This window comes from Mirounga angustirostris, unplaced genomic scaffold (assembly GCF_029215605.1).
Source record: "Mirounga angustirostris isolate CCGP_5_RB_7025 unplaced genomic scaffold, mMirAng1.0.hap1 SCAF_9, whole genome shotgun sequence".
NCBI lineage: Eukaryota > Metazoa > Chordata > Mammalia > Carnivora > Phocidae > Mirounga > Mirounga angustirostris.
Genome location: NW_026991717.1, coordinates 123142203 through 123165784, shown reverse-complemented (window position 1 = coordinate 123165784; position 23582 = coordinate 123142203). Strand labels below are relative to the sequence as shown.

Sequence of the window (23582 nt, the reverse complement as noted above, 5' to 3'; positions counted from 1 at the left end):
CTACAGGTGAGGAGTCAGACTAATAATTCCAGTCTCCCTGTGCGAGACCTGTCGGTCATAACATCTCCAACTCAGAGTTGGGATTTGAGGATGGGGAAGAGGACAAAGGGCTTCTGATCAGACTGAAGATCTGGCCAGGACCAGAAAGGCCAAAAGGGCTGAAATTCTATCAGACACAAAGTAAAGGAAGGTATGTTTGATTGAAACAAAGAAAGCAAGCTTACCGGCCCGAGCTGGGTTGCTCACAGCTATCGGGGATGCTGTTCTGCCTGAGTGAGCACAGAAGGCGATGACTTTCCTCGGGGGTCCAGTGAGTTTAATGAAATGACAAAACCAGAGAGTAATCCAGCCAGCTGTAATAGCCTTATTTCTTAGAGTAAGTCTGAGTGACCCCAGTGACAGGCAGTAAGCCCGTGATCCTATGGTCCGTTAAACCACTTCTCTTCTTGTTTATTGTAAACCTCGCCCATTTGTTAACGAAAGTAGCTATCCTAGCCAAGCGGAAAGGGTAAGCTTTGGAAGAACTCTTGACGGAGATGTCCTTCTCTTACGCAAATCCTCTTCTTCCATTCTCACTATTAAACCCCGATCGTACATTTGGAGTCTTCATTTCCTGTGCCAAGTGTGGCTGTGCCATCCTACCCGGCATGGGACGTGATGTGACTGCAAGAGGCAGGACGGTCTGGCCACCTCCCCAGGCCGTCCAAGCCGTGCACACACACACCGGGGCATTCTGTGCCAGACGCTGGGTGTAGTGGTGCAAAATGAAGAGACAATGGGACCTCTGTGTTTGCGGCTGGATTTGCCAGACACCCCCACTCCCACCCCCGTTTCTAAACTGACAGGATTTTTAAAAACAAAGTCTTCCTCTCTGTGCTTGCTTATTCATTTCTCCCGAAATCGGCACTGTATTCTCCTGGTGATAGCACTGTGATTTCTACCTCAGCCACGGAACCCGTCTGAACTGACGGAGGAAAGGAAAAGCCCTGAACTCTCCTTTGGCACAGAAGCCCTTGAGAAGAGAAGTAAGGTGGAAGGGGGCAAGTTACTGTTGAACCTGCTGGAGACTTGACATCCTAAAAGACAAGGCCTCAGGCTTATGTTAATCGGAATGTTTGGCCCTTCAGTTTGTGAAGCATGGATTCAGATCACTTCATTATGGAATTACTGAGTCTTCAAGGTGGAAGGCGCCTTGGGGATAACTCAGTCAAACCTCTTCCTTCTAGAGATGAGAAAATTAAGGACCGGGAGCAACATGACTTGTCTGAAGTCACAAACCCACATCCAGGGGTCTTTTCTCAATAACCAAGCTGCCTCTTAGTGGAGGACACCAGATAGACACAAACGTGAAAGAATTTCCTCTAAGAGAAGAGAGATTTGCAGTTTTCTCAGTGTGTACACATCTATCTCATTTGTTTCAAAGTTCTTTCTCTCAGATATTTAACAGTACTGTATGAGGGGGTTTGGGTTATAAGCAGCAAAGACAACTGAGAAAAAAAGATTGTTGGAGGGTGGCTCAGGGAACTGAAGGAAAGGTTGGAAAGGATGAGCATGCAGGCTTACATAGGATAGCTCTTGGAAGCAGAACTGAGATGTCTCCTCAGGCTGCAGCCATTGGGATAAATCATCACAAGCCATTTTCTGTCCTTGTGCCACTTGGCTCAGGAGTCAAGGGGAGGATAGCACATTTTGACTGACATGCAGTGCTGGGGAAGATTATTTCCCAAAGCAAGGGTGGGGGGAAAGATTGTTACCAAAAGAAAGGGGGAAATGGGTGCAAGACAAGGGAACATGTAGGTCTTCAGCAAACACTTGCCTTAATGTGTCCCAGCAGGTTAGTGCTCAGTAGCCTCAAGGCCAAGGAAATGCAGCTTATGTATTGCAAACGTATTCCCTGATTACTGGAACCTTTATTTGTGAAAGATTTTTTTAAAATTATTTATTTATTTGACAGAGAGAGACACAGCGAGAGAGGGAACACGAGCAGGGGGAGTGGGAGAGGGAGAAGCAGGCCTCCCGCGGAGCAGGGAGCCCGATGTGGGGCTCGATCCCAGGACCCTGGGACCATGACCCGAGCCAAAGGCAGACGCTCAACCATCTGAGCCACCCAGGCGCCCCTGTGAAAGATTTTTGAAATACAGGACAGCATAAGGATCTTTGGGAATGTTTCTCACTTAAGCTACCCCCCTATCACTGCTTTTGCTGTTCATGGTTATACATTTTTATTTTATTTTATTAAAGATTTTATTTATTTGTCAGAGAGAGAGCACAAGCAGGGAGAGCAGCAGGCAGAGGGAGAAGCAGGCCCCCCGCTGAGCAAGGAGCCCGATGCAGGGACTCGATCCCAGGACCCCAGGATCATTACACTAGCTGAAGGCAGATGCATAACCAACTGAGCCACCCAGGCATCCTGGTTATATATTTTTAGTAACAACCCCCCCCCCCCCCACACACACACCCAGAAAGGTCTTCTTATACTACTCCTGGCCAATGGTATATTTCTGGATAGATTCAGGAAATTGGTAAGACCCTTTTCTGGAAACTTGAGATGTACAGGATCTGAATTGCAGTTAGATGGCAGGTTCTTAGCATCGCCACTGCTCCCTGTGACCAGCTCCTATTCTCCCCATCCAGTGTGCCCTCCATTAGTTATCATCCCTTTTCTGAGCTCATCTTGGTCTTCAGACAGCTTTGGGAAGGTGCCTTTTACAGGTGATTTTTCATGATTCTCACCCCTCCATTTACAGTAAAGGAGAGCAGAACCTCTGCATGCTTACTCCTGCCTGCGGTGGTCCTGTCCTCTAGCCCCCAGCAGGCAGGGCAGTCAGACCGTAGGCAGCATGGGACCGCAGGTCAGCACCCCTGATCGCTGCAGCTGTCTAGCCGCCAAACAATTAACAAGCTGCCGCTGGAGTCCAGCATGGTTTAAACTGGCAGGTCCAGCCCAGCCGTGTTCACGTACAGCCACCCCTGCCTTCCCACCGGGCTATTCAAGGACCTCTCTCACCCTGATCCCTAGAGCTTTTCTTAATCCTAGAAGGTACCAGAACAAGTCCTACTGCTTGCCCAGATCATCTGCCAGGAAACAAAACATTCTGTCCTGCATAGGTAGCTTTCTTTGCTGGAACTCCAGTTCTCTAATATTAGACCAAGAGAAAACAATTTCAATATAGTTTGCCTTTTATGGAAAGTGGAAATCTGAATTTTTTTTTTTTAAAGATTTTATTTATTTATTTGACAGAGACAGAGACAGCGAGAGCAGGAACACAAGCAGGGGGAGTGGGAGAGGGAGAAGCAGGCTTCCCGCCGAGCGGGGAGCCCGATGCGGGGCTCGATCCCAGGACTCTGGGATCATGACCTGACCCGAAGGCAGCCGCTTAACGACTGAGCCACCCAGGCGCCCCTGGAAATCTGAATTTTAATGTTAAATTTTCTCACCTTCATCAAGGAAGATGACAAAATGTGTAGGCTCACTTAGTTCATTACCATAAATTATACTAGCTCTCAGGATTGCACTTTCCTACCTGTCCACCAGCCCTACACATCCATTAGTTGATGCTGGGAATCACGAAAGAATGCCACATTCATAGAGTTTGCTGTGAATATACTTTGGAGGGGTGAGCGGAGAGGTCAGCTTTATGGAAAGTAATGATTTCTCATTATTCCAACAATGTGCAAATAAGGGTAGTTAGGTAAAACTGTTGTTCAAGTTGCCATTGAATTAAAGTAAGAAACTCTTCTGTAATTTATAGTGATCTAAATCTATAGCAATACACAGAGAGGAGTTTAGGACATAATTCGGCATCAGATCTGAGTTTTATTCCGAGTGCTGCAATTTAGTAGCTGTGTGACCTCAGGCAATTTACTTAAACCTCTCAAAGAAATCTTATTGTCCTCATTTACAGAGGAGGGTTATTAATACCTAGCTCATTAAGAAAGAAATTAGATAATGCTTTTAAGTGTTCAGGACAGTCTCTGGCCTGTAATAAATGTAACGGATAGCTATGTAATTACAAATGTAATTTTAAAAAAAATCACATGGATTCATTTTAGATAATGTAATTTTTACTATTATGTGTATCCAACTTAAAATTTCTTTGCTAGAAGCCAGTGCAAATTTCTCAGTTTCCCAGAGTATTACTCTTTGGAAATAACCACTGAAAAATGTTATTTGTGAAGTAGAGCAAAACAAATACTTCACTCTGTAATGTTTTCCTTGGAGAGCGGGTGTGTATGTCCTCACTCTCTGAGATTAAAAAGTCCTGCCCAGGCCAGTAAAGAAAATTGGAATTGTTTATTTGGGGAAGCTCAGATAACTAAAGGCCATTGCTATTACATAATGAAGTCAAAGCCATGTCACATTGTTTATCCATGGCAAGTTGCTGTATGGGGGTCCTACAGCTCACTTCTCCACTCATGTCACCCTGCCAACCTGGTCTTGAGGTTGGGGACCCTATGGGAGGCTGTGACTCAGAGTGGTTGAAACACCTTGGAGTCAGAGTGCTTGGGTTCAGTCCTCAGTCTGCCACTTTCCAGCTTTGACCTTGGCTAGTTCGCTTTCCCTCCCAAAGCCTTTGTTGTGGCCTCATCTGTAGAATGCAATGGCTATGACCTCAAGGGATTGTTACGAAGATGCAGGGAGAGGGTGTGCGGGCAGCATTTGAGACAGTACAGAGTGCTCAGCAAACCATGCTTTCAGAGGGTATAGCCACAGAACTGATCTCTCTCTTCACTCAGACATCTAATAACAACCCTCAAATGGAAATCCTTAAGTTTTCCATCCAAGTACAGTAGAACTAGCCATAGATGGATAGAATTGAAGAGCAGGAAGGGACTATGCCTGGCACTGTCCTTTACTACCCATTCCATTTCTCCACTTTCCAAATCGGGATTTGAGGCGAGGAGAACAAAAGACTTGGGTGCAGGATCTCCGCCACTTTGCAGGAGCGCTAGGAGCCACACGCAGTGCCCTGTTAGTCTGTGTCCTACCCAGTGCACCATGCACACCCTTCATGCATCTACGCTGTTTATAAGGGCTTCGTCATTTACATGTGCCATCCACCCACAAAAACGTGCCAAAGCATTTTTGCAAAAACACGAAATGCTGTTGAGAAAACTCATCTTTCCAAGGGAACCCATTCCTTTGCTCCACGTGGCTGTCATTGATGTTTTATTCGGTGCTAAGTGCTGCTCCCTTTTACTCCTTTCTGCCGATCTCCAGATCTGTGCCTCTGTTTCTGGCATTGGTGCTGGGTTCCCATATCGCCCTGACCTCAGCGGGCAGAATGACCCGTTTTTCAGGCTGTGGGTTTTATTGCTAGGATACAAGGCTACTGCAATGAGATAGTTCTCTCAAAGGGTCTGAGGCACGGGCAGTGTGATTTCTGTGGAAGTAAATCCTCTGCTCAGCACTGGACGCTCTGAAAGACTGCCCAGTGCTGAGCTGGCAGGCAGTCTTCAGGCCTTCTTGGTAATTGAGGTGGCTCTGTGGGCCTCTCCTTCCACGTCTCTCCGAAGAACCTAATGTCTAGATTCTTTTCCTTTCATAGCTTCTGGTCACCCACACTGTTTCTTCTGCCACCTTGAACTTGGCTCTGACCGGGAAGTGCCTTCCGGATTTGCCAATCATGTGAATGTTGAGTTCAGCATGCCCACAACTTCTGCCTCCAAAGCCACTGTAAGATCCATCTCCGTGGAAGACAAGACTGACATCAGGAAGTGGGTCAATTATTCCGCACACTATAGCTATAAGGTAACCTCGGGAGGCATCTGGCTAATGTGTCCAAGATCATTTGCTTGCTCCTCTCCCCTCCTCCCCCACCCCCATCTTGTTCCCTTTAGCAGCGCCTGCCATGAGTGCAAGGTGTTCTCTTACTGCCTTAGAGAGAGGTACACCACACATGGCTGTGGATGAGTCTGCTCTGATTTGAATGACTAATCTAGTGAGCAAGAGAAAGGTTGGAAAAAAATAAAGAGGCAGACGAAAGAGGAGAGTATAATGTCTTTCAGTCATCATGAACATCAAAAGAGTCATGGGGTAAAGGGATTATTATTATTGTATAATATATATTATTAATTGTACATTATATAATATGAATATTATGATTGAGTATATCATAATATTATATTCTCATTCATAATATATGTTACAGAAGTTGTGAACTTGGAAAGTGAGGGGAGTTCAGGAAAGTGCTAACCCAAAGCATATATTTCAGCCTCAGAGTTGATGAAGTAGATCTAAGTAAAGTCAGGACACATATGACCTGGTCACTGGGCTATAATCGAAAATCTTAAACTACCAAAAAGAACAAATACTCCATCTTGTGGCCAGGAAAAAAAAATAGCACTTTCATCAAGCATGACCCTAGTCAACTGTTTTGTTTCCTTCATCATAAATATCCAAAGTGGTAAAGAGAGGAACAGCTTTAATTGTGAAACTCTCTTGCTTAACGTATTTCTTTTCTGACTTGTCAAAGGCTTCAGTGTGTGTCTCTTTCAAGGCAAGATGAATTTATTAATCCCTTTACAGTTACAGCTACAGTATTTTACAGAAAACACCGGTAGAACTGTAAACACTACCGTAATTACCAGTTTGGAGACTTTGTAAAGCAATAAAGTAATAGTATAAACAGCCGGCTGAAAAAGAATCCATTCATTTGGTAAACCTTTGTGCTTGCCTGCTGCATGCCTGCATTATGGGGATACAGTAGTAAAGGAGGGCCTGCCCCTGTCCCACGGAGCCTGTGGAATGCTGGAGCTGGGCACGTGTACCAGGGACGTGGAAATATGCGTAGGAGGAGCACCGAACTCCCTAATGAGTTGAGAACAGCTTCACAGAAGAGGTGACCTTTGAGCAGCTGTGCAAGGCAAAGAATAAAAATTTTCCAGGTGGACTGTGAGGAAGAGGGAATTCCAGATCGAGTGAAGAGCATGTGCAGAGAATCATGACGTCCTCAGGGCCAGTAGCTCCAATGTGGCTAAAGCCCAAAACAGTGACAAAATTACAGGGAATCTCAGAGAACCTGGTGAGGTACTCTCTTTGCGATTATTTCTTACTGGGATGTTTTTCTCCTCTTTCTGATATTTCTTTCCAACTTCTGCTCTCAACAGGTGGAAATTGAGCAAAAGAAGAGTTTGAAGCCGGACTTTGAAGGAGATGAAATGGAAAATCCCAAGGAGTGTGGGGTCCAGTGATGAAGCCCTCTTGCAAGGGGGCCTGACCCAAGCGTCATGATAGGATGTCTTCCTGAGCAGCCGGAGTTTAAGGCAGTACCCACCATGGCTACTCTGTGCTGGGAACAGTATATTGGACCTTCCTGTGTGTAGTTACCTGTAATCTAACAGGAAACCTTGAGGTGATTGCGTTGGAGAGCCTCTGATGTGCCTGAAGCAGCTGGTTCCCCTGACTTTGGGAGCTTATTGTCTAATTAAGCCTCCCTCTCTTTGCTCTGTTTCTCTTGTAGTACTTGAGTGTGGCTTGTTGTGACTACTGGAGTCAGGAAGAGAACCTTCCACATCAGTGTTGGCAGGATTTCCTTCTGGTGTCCATCTGTCACTTCCATGATTTTCTAGAAAACACAGTCTTGAGAATCCCCCTCTGTCACGCCCTCTAGAAAAGGTTCAGAAGAGGTACAGAACACATTTCCTCTTTGGGTCTCCTAGGCTTGGGTATGTGTCTCCATTCTTTCAATGTTAACACTATGCAACAAAAGTTTTCAAGACATTTCCCTCCCAGTTTTGGATTGTTTTGATGGAAACACTTTTTCCATCTCTCTAGTCCCAGGGTTCACCACCCTGAGTCACAATACACAATGGAAAAAAGGCACAATAGGATACTTTTTTATTCTGTGATTAGCCCCACATTCTGCAAAGGGTGGCTATGGAAGGGAAAGCAAAATTGAGCTTATTTTTCTTCATTCTGGGGGAAAAGGGACATTAATTGTAAGATTATATTCAATTCAGGAGACATTTTCAATCTCAGTGAATTCTCAAATTTACACTGAAAAATATAGGCCATTTCCGATTCCTGAAACAAATAGATCTATCTATCTATATATATTATACCTCAGGCATTTGTCAGGAGCATTTGGGAGCTCTTGTTATACCTCAAGCCTATAGACAGTTGCATGTCTCTTTAACTCAGAATTTACAGGAAATAAAGTGGAAAAGATCATTTTAAAAGCTATTTTAAAACTGAGCTTGCATGAGCTTTTCCCCAAAATTCAGAGTTTGATAATCACAGTATTGTAACAGATCTACAAGGCAGAAGTCTCTAGGGTAGAGATGGGGGAAAGCCATATTTTTCTAATGTTGGGAACATTAAGTTCCAATTCCAAGAGTCTGGGATACTCAGTCTTCTTTCCCTTCATAGGTTCCCGTTTACATTCTATATCTCCACTTCTTACTTGTATCTTGGTGTTTTCTTACCATACACGGACCTATATTGGCCATCCCAAATGGGACACCTGCTCAACAATTTACAGGAACGTTCTATCTGCCTGTTTCTCCTATGAAGAAGAGAGTAAGGGGACTGAAAGCATGCTTGTCAGATTTGTCAGATGACACAGAGAAATAAACGATATATCCAGCCTCGACTGGCAGATTTAGGATTAATTTATTCAGTGAATATTCATTGAATTATAACTATGTACTGACACTAGAATATAGACATCATTCCATTTTTCTTAACTACCTGAACATAAGACTGAAACTAAAAGGATGAAATTCAGTAGACATTAATGAGAAACTATATTCTAGTTGCTTAAATGCAGCCCTCTAAATACAGAGAGGTATTACTTACATGTATGTTGATGGGAAGGGTATTGAAAAGTCCTAGTTTCATAGCAGTTCATGTCAAAATAGGAGTTCACCATTGAATCAGGAGTGCATCATGACCGTTCACAAAGTCAGTGCATTCAGCCTGTGGTAACAGAAGCCCAGGGAGCCCTGCATGCTGCATTGGTCAGTCCACATCTGGATGGAGGGTTGAGTTCAATTCTGGGTACCATAGTTTAAGAGAGACATTAATAAATTGCGTCCAGAGGCAGGTTACCAGGGTTGTGAAGGGTCTGATGATACAAGGAAGAGGGGAATAGAATAGGAGAGAATAAAATAATATAGCTGCCTTGAAATTTCTGTTGAGTTATAAAAAAAAAAGGAGAGGAATTAGACTTACCCTGTGTAACTTCAAAAAGGGCAAAAATAGGAACAAAGAGGAACTTTATAGATGACAGATGTTTGCTTCAACATAAGAAAGAATTTTTTAATAAGAGTGGTTCTAAAGAGAAATAGACTCGAGCAGTAAAATTTCCTGTTGTGGCAAATGCCCAAACAAAGGTTAAAATAATCATCCGTCCCAGATGCTCTGAAAGGGACATTGGATTTGGGCTGGATGGCTATCAAGATCCCATCTGCATATAGGTTCATCTCAATAGTAATAGGACTCTCTAACTCTAGTTGTTTTTTTCTTTGATAAGTGGTTTTGTGTGCTCTTTGAAATACAGTGGGGTTCCCTGGAAGTCTTTGTCAAGTGAGGCATAGCCCTTCCCCTGTTGTACGAGAGGCACATGAGATTCCTCATAGAAACGTCAAGATGGGCTGAAGAGCTGGCTAAGTGAAGGTCATTCTGGCACCTTCCTTACCCAAGGTCAGCGCTCATGTACCCTCTCAAGATCTCTGCCTCACCTGCTGGCATCACATGTGTATTGCTTATTGAACTTTTTCCCCCCACCTTAGTTAATTCTCATTGCCTTTGTGCTTTTACCTGGATTTTTTTTTTTAAACCAAAGGTTAGGAAAATCCTTCCATGCTATCTACATTCAGCAAGCAAATTATTATTAATTTTAAAAAATCTATCACCTTGATTTCATCAAATTTGCTTTCCCACTACTATTTTTGGGAAACTAATTATGGGTAGCATTTAGGGGTTTGGGGAATATAATACTATATATTTTTAGAACTAGTGTTTTGTTAATAGTCTACATAGAAAACACAGGCAAATTACCTTTTTGGTGTGTAAATTCTAAGTTTGCCTCTCTGGACCTGGATTGTGTGTGTGTGGTCACAAAAATCCTTGTCTGTGTTATCAATAATGTGAAAATATTAAAAGTAAGTTCATTTTACCAACACATAGTATTACTATTAGAACATAAATTAGATGTCACATGATATTAAGAGCTACGCTTTCTTTTGAGTCTGGTGGCTTGCTTTGTGACTTTATTGTGAAAGAATAAGAAATGTACTTGTTACGATAGGTCAAACGAGAAGTTAAGATATTTTGGGGGGGCATTAAACCCCCTTTGACACTCTTGTAAACATAATACTAGTTATTTCTTACCAAAATTTTGCATTTCACTTATATTAAATATTACCTGGACAGTTTTTTGGTTTTTTTTTTTTTCCTATTTGGTTCTTTCCCCACTCTCAGCATTCCTGCATTATTGGCAGGACTCAGAACTCTTGAGAATTTTTTTTTATGTAATATATTTCTTATTTGAAATGGGAGTAATTTCTATTCAAATCCAGTGGGTGAGAGCAAGAGTTTATTTCCCTGGAAATTAATACCCCCAAGAAATATGATCCATGATGGCAAAGAATGTATCTTATTCCTTGTTTTCAATACCTAGAGCAAAGCTTGGGGGTATAATAGGTTTCAGCCACTTTAAATCCTTGCTGATAGGACAAACATACATTAATGAAATAAAAGGAAATTATTAGGGGGTGCCTGGCTGGCTCAGTTGGTAGAGCATGCAACTCTTGATCTCGGGATTGTGAGTTCGAGCCCCATGCTGGGTGTAGAGCTTACTTAAAAAAAAAAAAAGAAGAAGAAATTTTAGGTATTCAATAAGTGTTTGCTGAACGAACACTGGCCCTGAAACTCTAAGATACTTAGCCCTTACTTATCTATCATCAGATACTTATATTAAAGCAAGCAAGCATGCTTTATTTCCTGGAAGACTTAAATTTCTTTTTATTCCTGCTTCCCCTGTCCACTAATAATAACTGTCAGCACTTAACGTGCAGCTAAATTTAAACTACAGTGTACCTTACTCATATTGAAAAACATTTTTGTGCCCAAAATACAATAGCACAGATGCTATCCGTAGTGAAGATTATTGACTCAATTTTGTTCCTGCAAGCCCGACAGATCTTGCCCATTTGAATAGCCAGCAGGAGAAGAAAGCATGGCCAGTCTTGGTGTGCGAGGTCCTTGTTTTCCCCAACATTAACCACTGACCAATGTTACTGGGTACTTCCTTTGTCACCCTAAGAGGATGGAGGTTTGAGAGAGTGAGGATGAAACTCGTGAAATGAAATCATGATTTCACAGCTGCTTTCAGTTTCATTATAAGGTTAGTGGTGGGAAAGCACAGGATGATCTGAATTTTTTTTCTTAAAAGCCTTGGGAATATTAAATTAATTTGAGTAAGAAGCACTGCCACCTAGCCTACTTTTAGAGTTCTCCCACTTGGGGCTGGTAACTTTAGCTCTTCTACAAATGGTGATCGTAGTTAATTCTAGCATTTCTAGACTTTAGGTCAAGAATGCAATTTATCAGAAAATTTGAACAAAACTGATCCAAAAGATTATATCCACACAAAAAATATATCACCTAGTATAAGCAAATCATCTTTAACACCTTATACCAAGTCCCATCCAAACCATGGCCACTCTTTATATAAAATTAATCATGGTATTCTTACCAAGTTTTAAAGATGTTTCCTAAACATTACCAATGTTTAAGTGCCAATTCCCTACAAATCACCATTTCTTCATCATTTCTTAATTGAGCTCTTTGTAAATGAAACTTCCTTTGGATATTGTGACTTGTATTTATGTATTTAAGGAATTAAAAGTGGACAAGATGTAGAAAATAAATGTATTAGTAATATTTTCCCATGTATTAACTAAAGGAAGGACTATGGAATTGTCACATTTCTTGTATTGTGCCTTAGCAAATCTGCTTGAGAGCCTAGTCTTTTGTTTTTGTTTTAAGAATTGGGGGGAAAAAAACACGTATCTGCAATTCCAGGTCTGTAAAGACAGAAATCATCCGTGGTAATGTGTTTAGTGCCTGGACAGAGGCAAATAATAACTGTGTATAATGAAAAGCTATAAAAGAACAGACTTAAAAATTAGAATTTCAATATGAAAAGACAAAGTGTAGAGAGGTGACAAATACAGCATTAGCCACCACATCTCAAAAGACTTGAACTAAAGGGCATCCCTTAAAAGTAAGGAGCTCTAGGAAAAATAAAAGATTATGTAGCAGGGATAACAGTAGAACGATTTCAGTTCAACAAATGTTTATCAAGTGTCTACTCTGGTCAAAGTTCTGTGCTGTCAGCCAGCTTCCCTAAAGGGAGGTAAGGTCAAAGCCAAGGACACTGAGCATTGTTGATGTGAAGTCATTGGAGGGAAGTGCCCTTTATCAAGGGAAAATTAGGGTTTCTATGAAGCTTTGAAGGACATAGTCATGGAGACAATCACCATGTGAAGTTAACTTGCTGGTTTCACAGTTGGGCCTCAGGAACCTCAGCTAAAAAAATGAGAAAGCTGAACTAATGGTCCCTGCCGGCTCCAGTTTTATGGATTATTTTATAAAAGATCCTTTGGTGCCATTGTCAGTGATACTTCATGTCAGTAGGATTCTTCATATAGTCTTAAGAACCAAGAACCAAGATCAGCTGGCCCATCTTTTTCCTTTTCATGTATCTATCCTTTACCGTCTGCCCAGACAACAAACACAGAAAACCCTGCAGGCCTCTATTTTGTAGCTGGAGGATCAAAAGGATGGTGACCATCAGTTAGAACACTGCTCTGTAAGTTACACCGGCATCACCCAGCAAAACAGTGCTGTGAGTGTGAGGAGGAACAGACCAGACAGGGCTCCGAAATGGATGGTAGGATTTGGGGATCACTTTGAAGCAGAAGTAGGTCTAACCCTCCAAGGTACTGAGGGGCCACATTAGGATTATCTAGGGTTTATAGTTATGTCCTTTTACACAGAAGACTGTAGAAATTGAGGGAGGAAAGAAATGCTCCATAAACATTCTGGGACTATTTGTCAATCAGTTAAGGCAAAATGAGATGAGATGAGAGCAAGGGTCAGTTCTCTGTATCCCCACTGTCTATTAGTAACATGAAAACGTAGTTTAAAATTTTTTTTAAACATCCTGAAGCTACAAAATACCATCTCTTTTATGGTATGTGTTAGTATGATTTTAGTGTCTTGTACTTAGAATGGGGTCAAATGTAATGGCTCGATTCTAACTGAGCAAGGAATTCTAGCATCCTCTTCCTGGTCAGTCCTATGTGCCTCAGATCAAACCCTCAGTGCTAGTCATGGACATCATCTAGCCACCCTCATCTTGCCTCCATGTGCTTCAGGACCAGCAACCCCAGGTAGTATCCAAAGCAAGCAGATCTGGGAAAGCAGATGTGCCGCACAGATCCTGACAGCAACCTGTTGGACCAAAGGGTTTAAGGGTTTTGAAGTATGAGGTAAAAGAAGGGAAGATTATGAGCTCCTCTGACCCTAAGCCAGCATTCATTTGACCTTTGTGTCTACCTGCCAACAGAACCTGGAGAAAACTTACCATATGCAAGAAAATAAACAGAATCAGTGTTTTAGCCAGGGAGTGTGATAAAGGAGATCTCCTCACCCTCCATTTTTGTAATGTCCATCAGTGAATTTCAGTATGTCAGGATGGATGGATCCAAGATCCAATGAGTGATTCAGCTGATCCAAGGCTTTTATTTTCCTTCCTTCATCATCCATCCTCATTTGATGTAACCTCTTGTACTAGTGTGACTAATTTTATGTAAAACCGGTTTACTTTTCTTAAAAAGAATATGTGCCTACGTAATAAAGTCTACACACTGGCTAGCTTTATAGAGGTGAGGTTTTGTTTGTAATTGTTCTGCTGATTATCGTCTGTAATACCCTTTTCTTGAGCTATGAAAATGAGCTATTAATAAAAATTTTTAAATAAAATCTGTCACTATGGAAGATTTAATGAGGTGAGGCATAAGGAAAAATGTTTATTATAAAGAATGCCCATCACCCAGTTAATATGTTAATGATCATAAGATGACATGTTAACAAGTGACACCAACTGCTTATCCTAGTTTATCATATATATAATTTAGTCAATTCAAGAGGTATTTATTGCGTTCCTATTTTCTGGCCAATTCTGTCAGAAAACAAAATTATATAATCCTTAAGATTTTCTTGGCAATAAGTGCATACACAGATAAGTGAGAAATATAAAAGTACATAATCAAATACCATATCTGCAATGTGTTCCTGGCATATTGTCAGTGCTCAACAAGTAACTGTTCAATCGATGAATCCAAATGACTAATGTCAACATAAACTCAGATGGGAAAAAAAAATCAATATGGACTAGAATACTTGGAAGGTTTTCACAGAAAAGATGACTTTTAAGTGAGACCTGGAGGTCTCAGTGGCAAGAGGAAGGGAGTTTAGAACTGGGAAGAGTCATGTCAAAGTGGCATGCTGGATGAGTGGAAGGTGAGCCTGACCTGAGTGAAGGGCTCATGCACATCAGAAGGTAAGGTTGGGGGGCGCCTGGGTGGCTCAGTGGTTAAGCAACTACCTTCGGCTCAGGTCATGATCCCAAAGTCCCGGGATCGGTGCTCGCTTCGGCAGCACATATACCAAAGTCCCGGGATCGAGTCCCAAATTGGGCTCCCTGCTCGGCAGGGAGTCTGCTTCTCCCTCCTACTCTCTCCCCTCTCATGCTCTCTCTCACTCCCTCTCTCTCTAATAAATAAATAAAATCTTAAAAAAGGTAAGGTTGGTAGCAAAGGCAAGCTGAGGGAGGGCTTGCATCTAGCCTGAGGTCGACTCAACCCAGTAAATGCTATGAAGCCATTTTAGAATCTTACTAATAAAGCACTATTCTAGAAAGACTCACCTGTCTACAATGTGCCGGGTGGTTTTGGACTAGAGAAAAGCTTAAGGGCAAAGAAAACCAAGGGTTTTTTTGAGTAACCAAGGAAAGAAATAAACCAAGCTTTGTGTTTTGTTTAGTTCAAATAGGCCATGGACATCTTACTGCAAAATAAAATGATCTGTAATTGGCCCCCTGTTGTTGAGAGAACTGTGTCCTCAACAGAACACAGAATTCTATAGCCTAGCCAGTATGAAATTACCTGGTATTAATAACTGATAGCAGGTGCACAGAAGGATTAATAGCCAAATAACAGCATAAAATTTTCTTAGCTGAAGAATAATATCCTCCTTTGCCCTATTCTTCCATCCTTATCCATCCAGAGTCCTCTTGAGTAAGTTTTGAGACCTGTCTAGGTCCCACATTGACAAAAGGTTTCAGCCTGCTAAGGTTCCCCTGTACTTTAATATTCAAGTGGAATAATTATGCAAGTAGTTCTCTGAAGCCAAGTGTGCTCCCTAGTGATCTTCAGGATTTGTGGGAAGAGAAGTTGGGAATGAGAGGAAGTGAAGATGAGAATTTAAATGTCCTCTGGGTCATTTGTCAGCTCTTTTCCAAATTCCTCCCACCTTTTTCTTGATCACCTCTAACTATTTCCTCTTTATTCCTCCATGCTGGACAGCGCTTTCTCTATTCCCAAAACATAATATGAGTTAGCTTTTATGTAGTGTTTATACTCCGGTGCAACCATGTGTACTAAGTATTTTAGATACATTCATATTTAATGAAGGCAGCCCCTCTCTCCATTCTGCAAGGTACTAATAATTCAAGGCTGATGGTACAACTGACATTTATTAAAGGTTAGCAATTAATAGTGAGTACAGCACAAAACAGGAAAGAACTTAAAAGTCAATACCAGACATCCCTGCTCTGAAAGTTCACTGCTCACACCCCACAGAGGGACTCCTTGTTATACATCTTTCTCCCTCGCCTCTAGCCTGAGTAAATGGAGCCAACACCTCAAGTCCCCAAAAGATGGTCTCCCTGACTGCCAAGGGAAAACTGAAAAATTCTTAAAATCTCATGTTAAGTGCGGATTAAGTTCTAAATTCAACACTCTTGAAAATCAAAGTGCCCCTAAAATAAAGTAGACTAAGGCATAAGTCTTCTTTAATGAAAGTTGCCCTATGACCCTCAATTAATTTTTCAGCTTCTTCATTGAGAATACGGACAGAGTCATCACTGCCCCAAATCCCAGCCACCTGAACAATGTGTTCCAGTTCACGGTCAATGTGGGGAAGCCATTAAAATGAGTCACAATTATTTCCTGAGTTTTACCAACATGAATTGACTGTTTCAGGCTTGACAGCATCTTTTCTCTGCCTCACAGACCCACTGAGTGGAATGGCAGACCAAATAACTTGAATAGAAGTATAATGAGTCTCCATTATAGTTTACTTTCTTATGCAAAGCAAATTTTAGTTCCACTCCATTGCATCCTGTCATGGACCCACTGAAGCATCTTTCCAAACCAAAGAGAAGTCTATCCTAGATCTCCAAAAAGAACTTACATAAACTCACATTTTTTTTCTTTAGAGGTCTAAAAAAATTTACAGATACTATTTTTAGAAAAACTCAGAGCTGAGGGACGCCTGGGTGGCTCAGTTGGTTAAGCATCTGCCTTCGGCTCAGGTCATGATCCCAGGGTCCTGGGATCGAGTCCCGCATTGGGCTCCTTGAGCCTGCTTCTGCCTTTCCCTCTGCCGCTCCCCCTGCTTGTGCGCGCTCTCTCGCTTGCTCTCTCTCCCTGAAAATAAATAAAATCTTAAAAAAAAAAAAAAAGAAAAGAAAAGAAAGAAAAACTCAGAGCTGAAAACCATGTACTTTCCTTCCCCACACAGTCTAGGTTAACAGAAGGGAATGAGATAAAATATCTTCTACGCTTGTAGAAAGCAAACCCCAGGGGTTACTTTTTTTTTTATCTTCTTTCCTCTCCCTCACCTCTTCCTCTTCTTCTCTTCCTCTCTGTTCTTTTCACTAAACGCTATAAAGCCCTGAGAGCCTGGACTCGTGTGGTGGCATTGGCGGATAAAGGAACGTATCTCAGAGACTGAAATGGTCTCCAATTATTTCTTCCCACGTTGAACTCTTTTTGAACAAATTGCACATCTCATTTGCCGCCTGTTAACAGTTGTGTGCTGCCTTTTAATATTTTTTATTTATTAGGTTTATCCTTCTCGTTAAAAAGCAATCATTGACTAAAAGAATTGGTCTTCTGGGCATGCAGCAAAAATGTACTGAAAGCAACATAGGAATCAGCAGACATAAATCAGCATACTCTTATCTATGCTACTCTGCCACCTACAGGAAGGTTGTGAGTGGGTCACCCCACTTTCAGGTGACAGCAATGACTAACATATCTGCAAAGTACTCTTCTTTGGAATAATTGCTAATCAATATAGTAGTCATTCAAGAATGTTTGAAACACCCATTCTGTGTTCTATTAGGTTCCAAGGATGCAGAGGTAAATGAGACATGGTCCACCCCCTCCAGAAATACCTCGTTCAGAAGATGGTTTTGATAGCAAATGCACCATCGGGAGCAAGGGCAGCACGTTTGACAACTTCATTTGAGTTACAAAAGGGCATCCCACTTTCTGGACTGGTAAAGCCCCACATCAGAACATAGAGAATACTGTAAGTAGATCAAGCCCGGGGTTTCACCTCCGCCTTCTCGGAAGAGTCCTTCTGTGCAACGTAGAAACTACATAATAGTATGTGGCCTCCTCAGTTCTATAGCTGGTATCCAAATCATGAGCGTATGGATACCTATTTTTTTAAAAATAGACATGAGGGGCGCCTGGGTGGCTCAGTTGGTTAAGCGACTGCCTTCAGCTCAGGTCATGATCCTGGAGTCCCTGGATCGAGTCCCGCATCGGGCTCCCTGCTCGGCAGGGAGTCTGCTTCTCCCTCTGACCCTCCCCCCTCTCATGCTCTCTCTATCTCATTCTCTCTCTCAAATAAATAAATAAAATCTTAAAAAAAAAAAAATAGACATGAAAGGGGAGCCTGGGTGGCTCAATCAGTTAAGCGGCCGACTCTTGATCTCGGCTCGGGTCTTGATCTTGGGGTCATGAGTTCAAGCCCCTTGTGGGGCTCCCTCTGGGTGTGGAGGCCACTTAAAAAAAAAAAGTAAAAATAGACATGAAAATATCTGGAGCCTAGAATTTACGAAAACATAAATCCATACATAAGGAAATACAGAAATAGTAACAATGTTTTAATATTTCATTTTAATCCCTGTATCAGTGAACGTAGGAGAGGAGATGAGGCTACAAGAAACAACAAAGATGATGTATAAAGGGTTTGAATGGAGGTCTGGCCACGAAGGTGGCAAGAAGCCCCTGAAGCAGTCCAAGAAACAGGCCAAGGAGATGGACAAGGAAGATAAGGCATTCAAGCAGAAACAGAAAGAAGAGCAGAAGAAACTCGAGGAGCTAAAAGCGAAGGCCGCGGGGAAGGGCCCCCTGGCCACAGGTGGAATTAAGAAATCTGGCAAAAAGTAAGCTGTTCCATGTGCCCGAGGCAATGATGATCCTTAATTCCATTCCTGTTTAAACATCTGGATTCCCTGTCATAGCATCTGTTGCTACCTACAGCTGGAATGAAGTGTTGTCTTAGATCCTGTTGTACATTTAAGAATAAACTTTTGTAAAAAAATAAAAAAAATAAAGGGTTTGAAGGGAAAAAAGAGGAGCCACAAATGGAAAACCAAAACCAATGAAGAGGGGATGGTTGAAGGACAAATGAGCACACCCTTAATCTTGAAACTTTAGGAAAAGGTCATACGTATATTTTAAACAAGCACATGCAGAAATGCTCTTAAGAATGGTTTTGGGAGGTTGCACTACATTGACACATGCTATGAAGCAATGAATTTGCAGCAAGAAGTATTTCGCATGCACTTAGAAAGTTGCATTTGTCATGTGATTACAGACTATTCTTATCCACTCCCTGATATTATCATCATCATCAACAAAGACAATAAATAGTTGGGGAGTTCTTAAGATTATCAAAATAATTGGTTTTAGGGGCACCTGGGTGGCTCAGTCGGTTAAGCATCTGCCTTTGGCTCACGTCATGATCCCAGGGTCCTGGGATCGAGTGCTCCCTGCTCTGCGGGAAGCCTGCTTCTCCTTCTCCCACTCCCCCTGCTTGTGTTCCCTCTCTCGCTGTGTCTCTCTCTGTTGAATAAATAAATAAAATCTTTTTTAAAAATTGGTTTTAGCCAAGTACATTAGAAAGCTTAAATATTGTCATTCTTGCCCTCAGAAAGAATTATATATAGCAAGATAATGTATAATGCAAGGTATATACAAAGAGTGCTACACGACGGATTTTAGAAATCTGGGGAGGAATTCAAATGAATTATTGCAATCGGAAAAGTTTTGGAGAAGGGATATGTTTTGGGCCAACTCTTGAAGGAAAGGGTACCACTTCAAAAGGCAAAGTAGGGCATGGCCAGGAGGGCAAGTGCACAAGTAGGGGGAACACCATTATGTAAGTAAAGTAGGCAGAACTCAGTATAAATGGTGGATTTAGATATAATCAGTATATCTATTTGATGAGAATAGTAGAAATAAAAATGGCTAACTAGGACAGACTATATTTTCCTCCAAATAAATGCAATAAATAACAATACTTCCAGTCCCAAATGCTCTTCCAGAACCTTCCAGCCCCCATCAAACTGTGGAGTCTATTTCCCCACCCCTTGAATTTGGGCTTTGAATGGTGGGTCTAACGACTGCTCCAACGAATAGAGCACAGTGGATGTGATGCTATGTGACTTCCAAGGTGAGGTCATAACAGGATGCAGTTTCTGCCTCCTTCTCTCTGAGTTCACTCACCTTTCCACCCTGGCTCCATGTTTTGAGGGAGCCCAGACCACGTCCAGTGACCACATGTAGGTATCCCACTCAACAGTCTTAGCTAAGGTCTCAGCTGACAGCTGGAATCAAGCAAGACACATAAGTGCATGGAGATTCAAATGATTCCAGCCCGCAGATTTTGAGGCTTCCAGCTGAGGCACCTGATGTCACAGAAAAGAGATAAGCCATTCCTGCTGTACTCTGTCCGAATTCCTGATCCTCATAATTCATGAGCATAATAAATAATTGTTTCAGGCCAATAAGTTCTGGGGTAATTTGTTACATAGTAGTTACATTCTAGTTCTAGTTACATAGTAACTAGAACACTAACATTAATTGAGTAATAATCGAATGCCATGTACCACGTTTGATGCCTTATATTTTATATCGGCTAGCTATTTCTGTATAACAAACCATTCCAAACCTCAGTGGCTTAAAACAATAGTTCTTGCTTATTAAGCTCACATATCTGTGGTCTACTGTGGACTGGCTGACCTAGGCCGGGCTCGCTTATGTGCTTAAGTGTTGCCTGGGAACCCTGCCCTAGCCTGGGCTTGGCTGGGGCATCTTAGTTAGGGCAGATCCACTGTATGTGTCTCTTATCCTCCTCTTGGAATTGACAAGTTTGCCTGGGTAGGTCATTTTCATGGAAAGGCAGGAGTGGAAATACTTAGGCTTCTTAGGGCCTGACGTCAGAAATGGCACACCATCACTTCTACCAAATTCTTTTTTTTTTTTTTTTAATTTTATTTATTTATTTGAGAGAGAGAATGAGAGAGAGAGCAGGAGAGGGAGGAGGGTCAGAGGGAGAAGCAGACTCCCCGCCGAGCAGGGAGCCCGATGCGGGACTCGATCCCAGGAGTCCAGGATCATGACCTGAGCCGAAGGCAGTCGCTTAACCAAATGAGCCACCCAGGCACCCCACTTCTACCAAATTCTGTTGGCCAAATGGACTCACATGACCAGGCCCAGATTAATGGCGAAAGAGAACAGACCCCATCTGTTTAATATACTGCAAAGTCACAGGTGAAGGGCGTACACATAGGGAGGGGTGAAGAACTGGAGTCATTAATTCAATCTATTGCCTAATTATCAAGAAAGTACCATTATCATCCCCCATCTCATTCATGTCATTGAGAAACTGAAGCACAGAGACTTTAAATAAGGTGACTTAACTGAGTTCCTGGAGCTTCCAGTGAGACTGCTGTTCCTGTTGCTTCTCATCACTGCAACTGTCCAAGACACCAAACTCTCATATGTCTTTGATCTTTAGGTGCTAGATCTCAACTGGCTGCAAGACTGCTGGGTCGTCTGTGCTTCCCACCTTAAACCAATTCCTAACCTTCCTCTAATTGGACCTTAGCATCACTATGCCAATATGTGTTTTTCCATGAGCCTCAGGAACTGCTAGAAATCCCAACTCTTTTCACCCATCACCCCAATTCATCCATGAATACATCTCCCTCTTACACTCCTCCCTAGCTCCCTCGACATTTCCTGTGCCTCTAAGATTCAAGATCTGTCATCAGTACTCTTAATCTATGATATCCTCTCTGGACAGTCCCTTCACTCCCATCTGCCTTCATTTCCAACCCGACTGAAACACTGCTATTCCCCTGTTCCAGGCACATGCTCCCACTGCCCTGAAGTCCTCGCAACAGGATGTCGTTTTTTTCTCTTACACCACGTACCTGTGGGCTTGAAGATGAGAGAGAAGAGAGGTATCCTCTTTGCTTCATAAATCATTCTTCCTCTTCAAAACTTGGATCCTATGGAGTTCATGCTATCACACTACAACCCCAAATATTGCTATCTCCTTGACCTTCATACAAAGCTTAATTTAGCTTATTTTGCAAGACTAACTTGACCTGGGTTCTTTCTTGACTGTGTGTCTGGAAATCATAAGCAAAACTTGAACTGGTTCCCAAGGTTAATATGAGGTCACTACAGACCAATTCTCTATCATTTATGAAAATTCTAATATTCTAACCAATCACCGTGAAGTATAAATAACCACTGCCTTCCCATTATATAAACTACCCCTTACAGAAGGGGCCTTCCCCTCTAACCATATACCCTGAGCCTCATTCCATGTTTTGGTTTGAGGGCTCCTGGTTTGCAAACTGTATTTTGGTGTGTGCACGATAAACTTTTATGAATTACTAATTGGTCATTCACTGGTTTTCTGTTATTTATGAACTTCTGACAGTAGTTACTTGCTGAGGCCCAAGACACATGGCTTACTCTCTAGGAAGATGTTCCAGGAGTTGCCCACATCACCTCTTATATTTCCTGGATCTAATGTAAGCACAGGGTGACAATCAGCTGCAAAGGAAGCTCAAAAATGTAATATCTTGCTGGGCAAGACCAACTAACATTCAGGGAATTTTATTACTAAAGGAAAGGGAAAAATGGATATTTGGGAACAGTTACTGATCTTTGTCACTTTAGTTAAGCCTCTTACCTACCCACTCTATGCCTTTCCACAAGTAGCTGACTGACACCAGAGAAGAGCACCACAGCCATTATGATTCTTATCCTAAATCTGAAGAAAGCAATTGATAACAACCTTATATACTTTTTAAGATACCTTTGATGTTCTGCCTGCAAAAAATGACTAATTCATATTTTCTCCTCTTTTCTCCAACCTTCAACGATTCCTTCCCACTTTTTACACTGTGTTCTCAGCTGATAACTTACCCTTGTATTTTACTGAAAAATTGTAAACAATTACAGGAAGTTCCTTTGCTTCCTACTACCAAATCTATCAACTTACCTACACATTTCCACCGTCAGTTCTAACTTTCTTCTCATCCTCTGTCCTTTTACAGTATATGGAAGCTTTCTATTCCCAGCAAAGATGAACACCTCCCTTTTTGCTCTGAAGCCTATCCTCCCTGGCCTTTCTCAAAGAGTGATGACTGCAATAATATGCAATTTCTTTTGTATCATTATGATTTTTTTTTTCCCTGTTGACTATTCCCAGAAATAGTCTCTAACAAATCCCACCTTCAAAAAATCATTTGAGGAAAGGATTCTGGGAAGCTGGTGGAGTAGGAAGCACCAGGAATCAGTCTCCCCACCTAGACATCAATTGCATTGGCAGAATCTGATATAACCATGTTGGAACTCTGGAGTCTATTGAAGGCTTGCAACTTCCAGGCAAAGGCTTGGATGGTAAATTGCAGTTAGGTTCAGTCAATGTCAGCTCTTAGCCACAGGAGCAGCTACCCATCCCCCATCTCCCAGGCCTGTGGCAGGCAGCCCTGCACAGACTCCAGAAGCAGCTTGTGTGTGCTTGCCGGAGCCAGAGTAGACACAAAAGACCCTGTCCTCCCAACATGGGGAGTCTGTGCTCTGACTGCTGATTGCTACTTTTGATCATGGAGATACAGAGAAGCTATATTTGCTCTCACCCTTTTCTCACTTCATCTTTTCTTCTCAGTTCACTCCAATTTGTCTTCCATCTCCATTACTACACTATAATGGCCTTTGTCAATGTTCTCTGACTTAACAAATCTAAGATCTTTCCTATCTTGTCTTATGTGCTTCTCAGCAGCATTTGACAGCTTTAACTACTCTCTTTTTGCAACATTCTCTAACCTTGGTGTCCACACCCACCTCCTACCCTCACTCCTCCCATTCTCTTGGTTTATATGCTACATCGTTGCCAGCTCCTTCCCAGTCTTGTTTTTTCGGCTCTTTCTCCTTGGTCCAGTCCATAAATGTCAGAATGC

The 23582-nt window shown here is 42.1% G+C and overlaps 2 protein-coding genes across 8 annotated transcripts in view; both read left to right on the top strand.

Moving 5' to 3' along the window:
• STON2 (stonin 2) overlaps nucleotides 1-13996 on the top strand; it is a 144202-nt gene extending 130206 nt beyond the window's left edge. For 6 of the 7 annotated variants that reach the window (XM_045901342.3, XM_045901347.3, XM_045901340.3 and 3 more), the window contains 2 exons: nucleotides 5550-5752; nucleotides 7111-13996. In XM_045901342.3, coding sequence (XP_045757298.1) covers nucleotides 5550-5752; nucleotides 7111-7194 — 287 coding nt within the window. In that variant the 3' untranslated portion in view covers nucleotides 7195-13996. The remainder of the gene's footprint in view (nucleotides 1-5549; nucleotides 5753-7110) is intronic. The other variant, XM_045901348.3, reaches the window with a different exon arrangement.
• Nucleotides 13997-16612: 2616 nt separating this feature from the next.
• LOC123862473 (translation machinery-associated protein 7-like) lies at nucleotides 16613-20571 on the top strand. The gene is made up of 2 exons (XM_045902009.3): nucleotides 16613-17614; nucleotides 18227-20571. Exon 2 carries the CDS (start codon nucleotides 18244-18246, stop codon nucleotides 18481-18483), a length of 240 nt encoding a protein of 79 aa, XP_045757965.1. The 5' UTR covers nucleotides 16613-17614; nucleotides 18227-18243; the 3' UTR covers nucleotides 18484-20571.
• The last annotated feature ends 3011 nt before the right edge of the window (nucleotides 20572-23582 follow it).

Excerpts from the sequence above, each read along its gene's own strand:
- LOC123862473 (XM_045902009.3), top strand. The coding sequence starts at position 18,244 with ATGAGGCTACAAGAAACAACAAAGATGATGTATAAAGGGTTTGAATGG.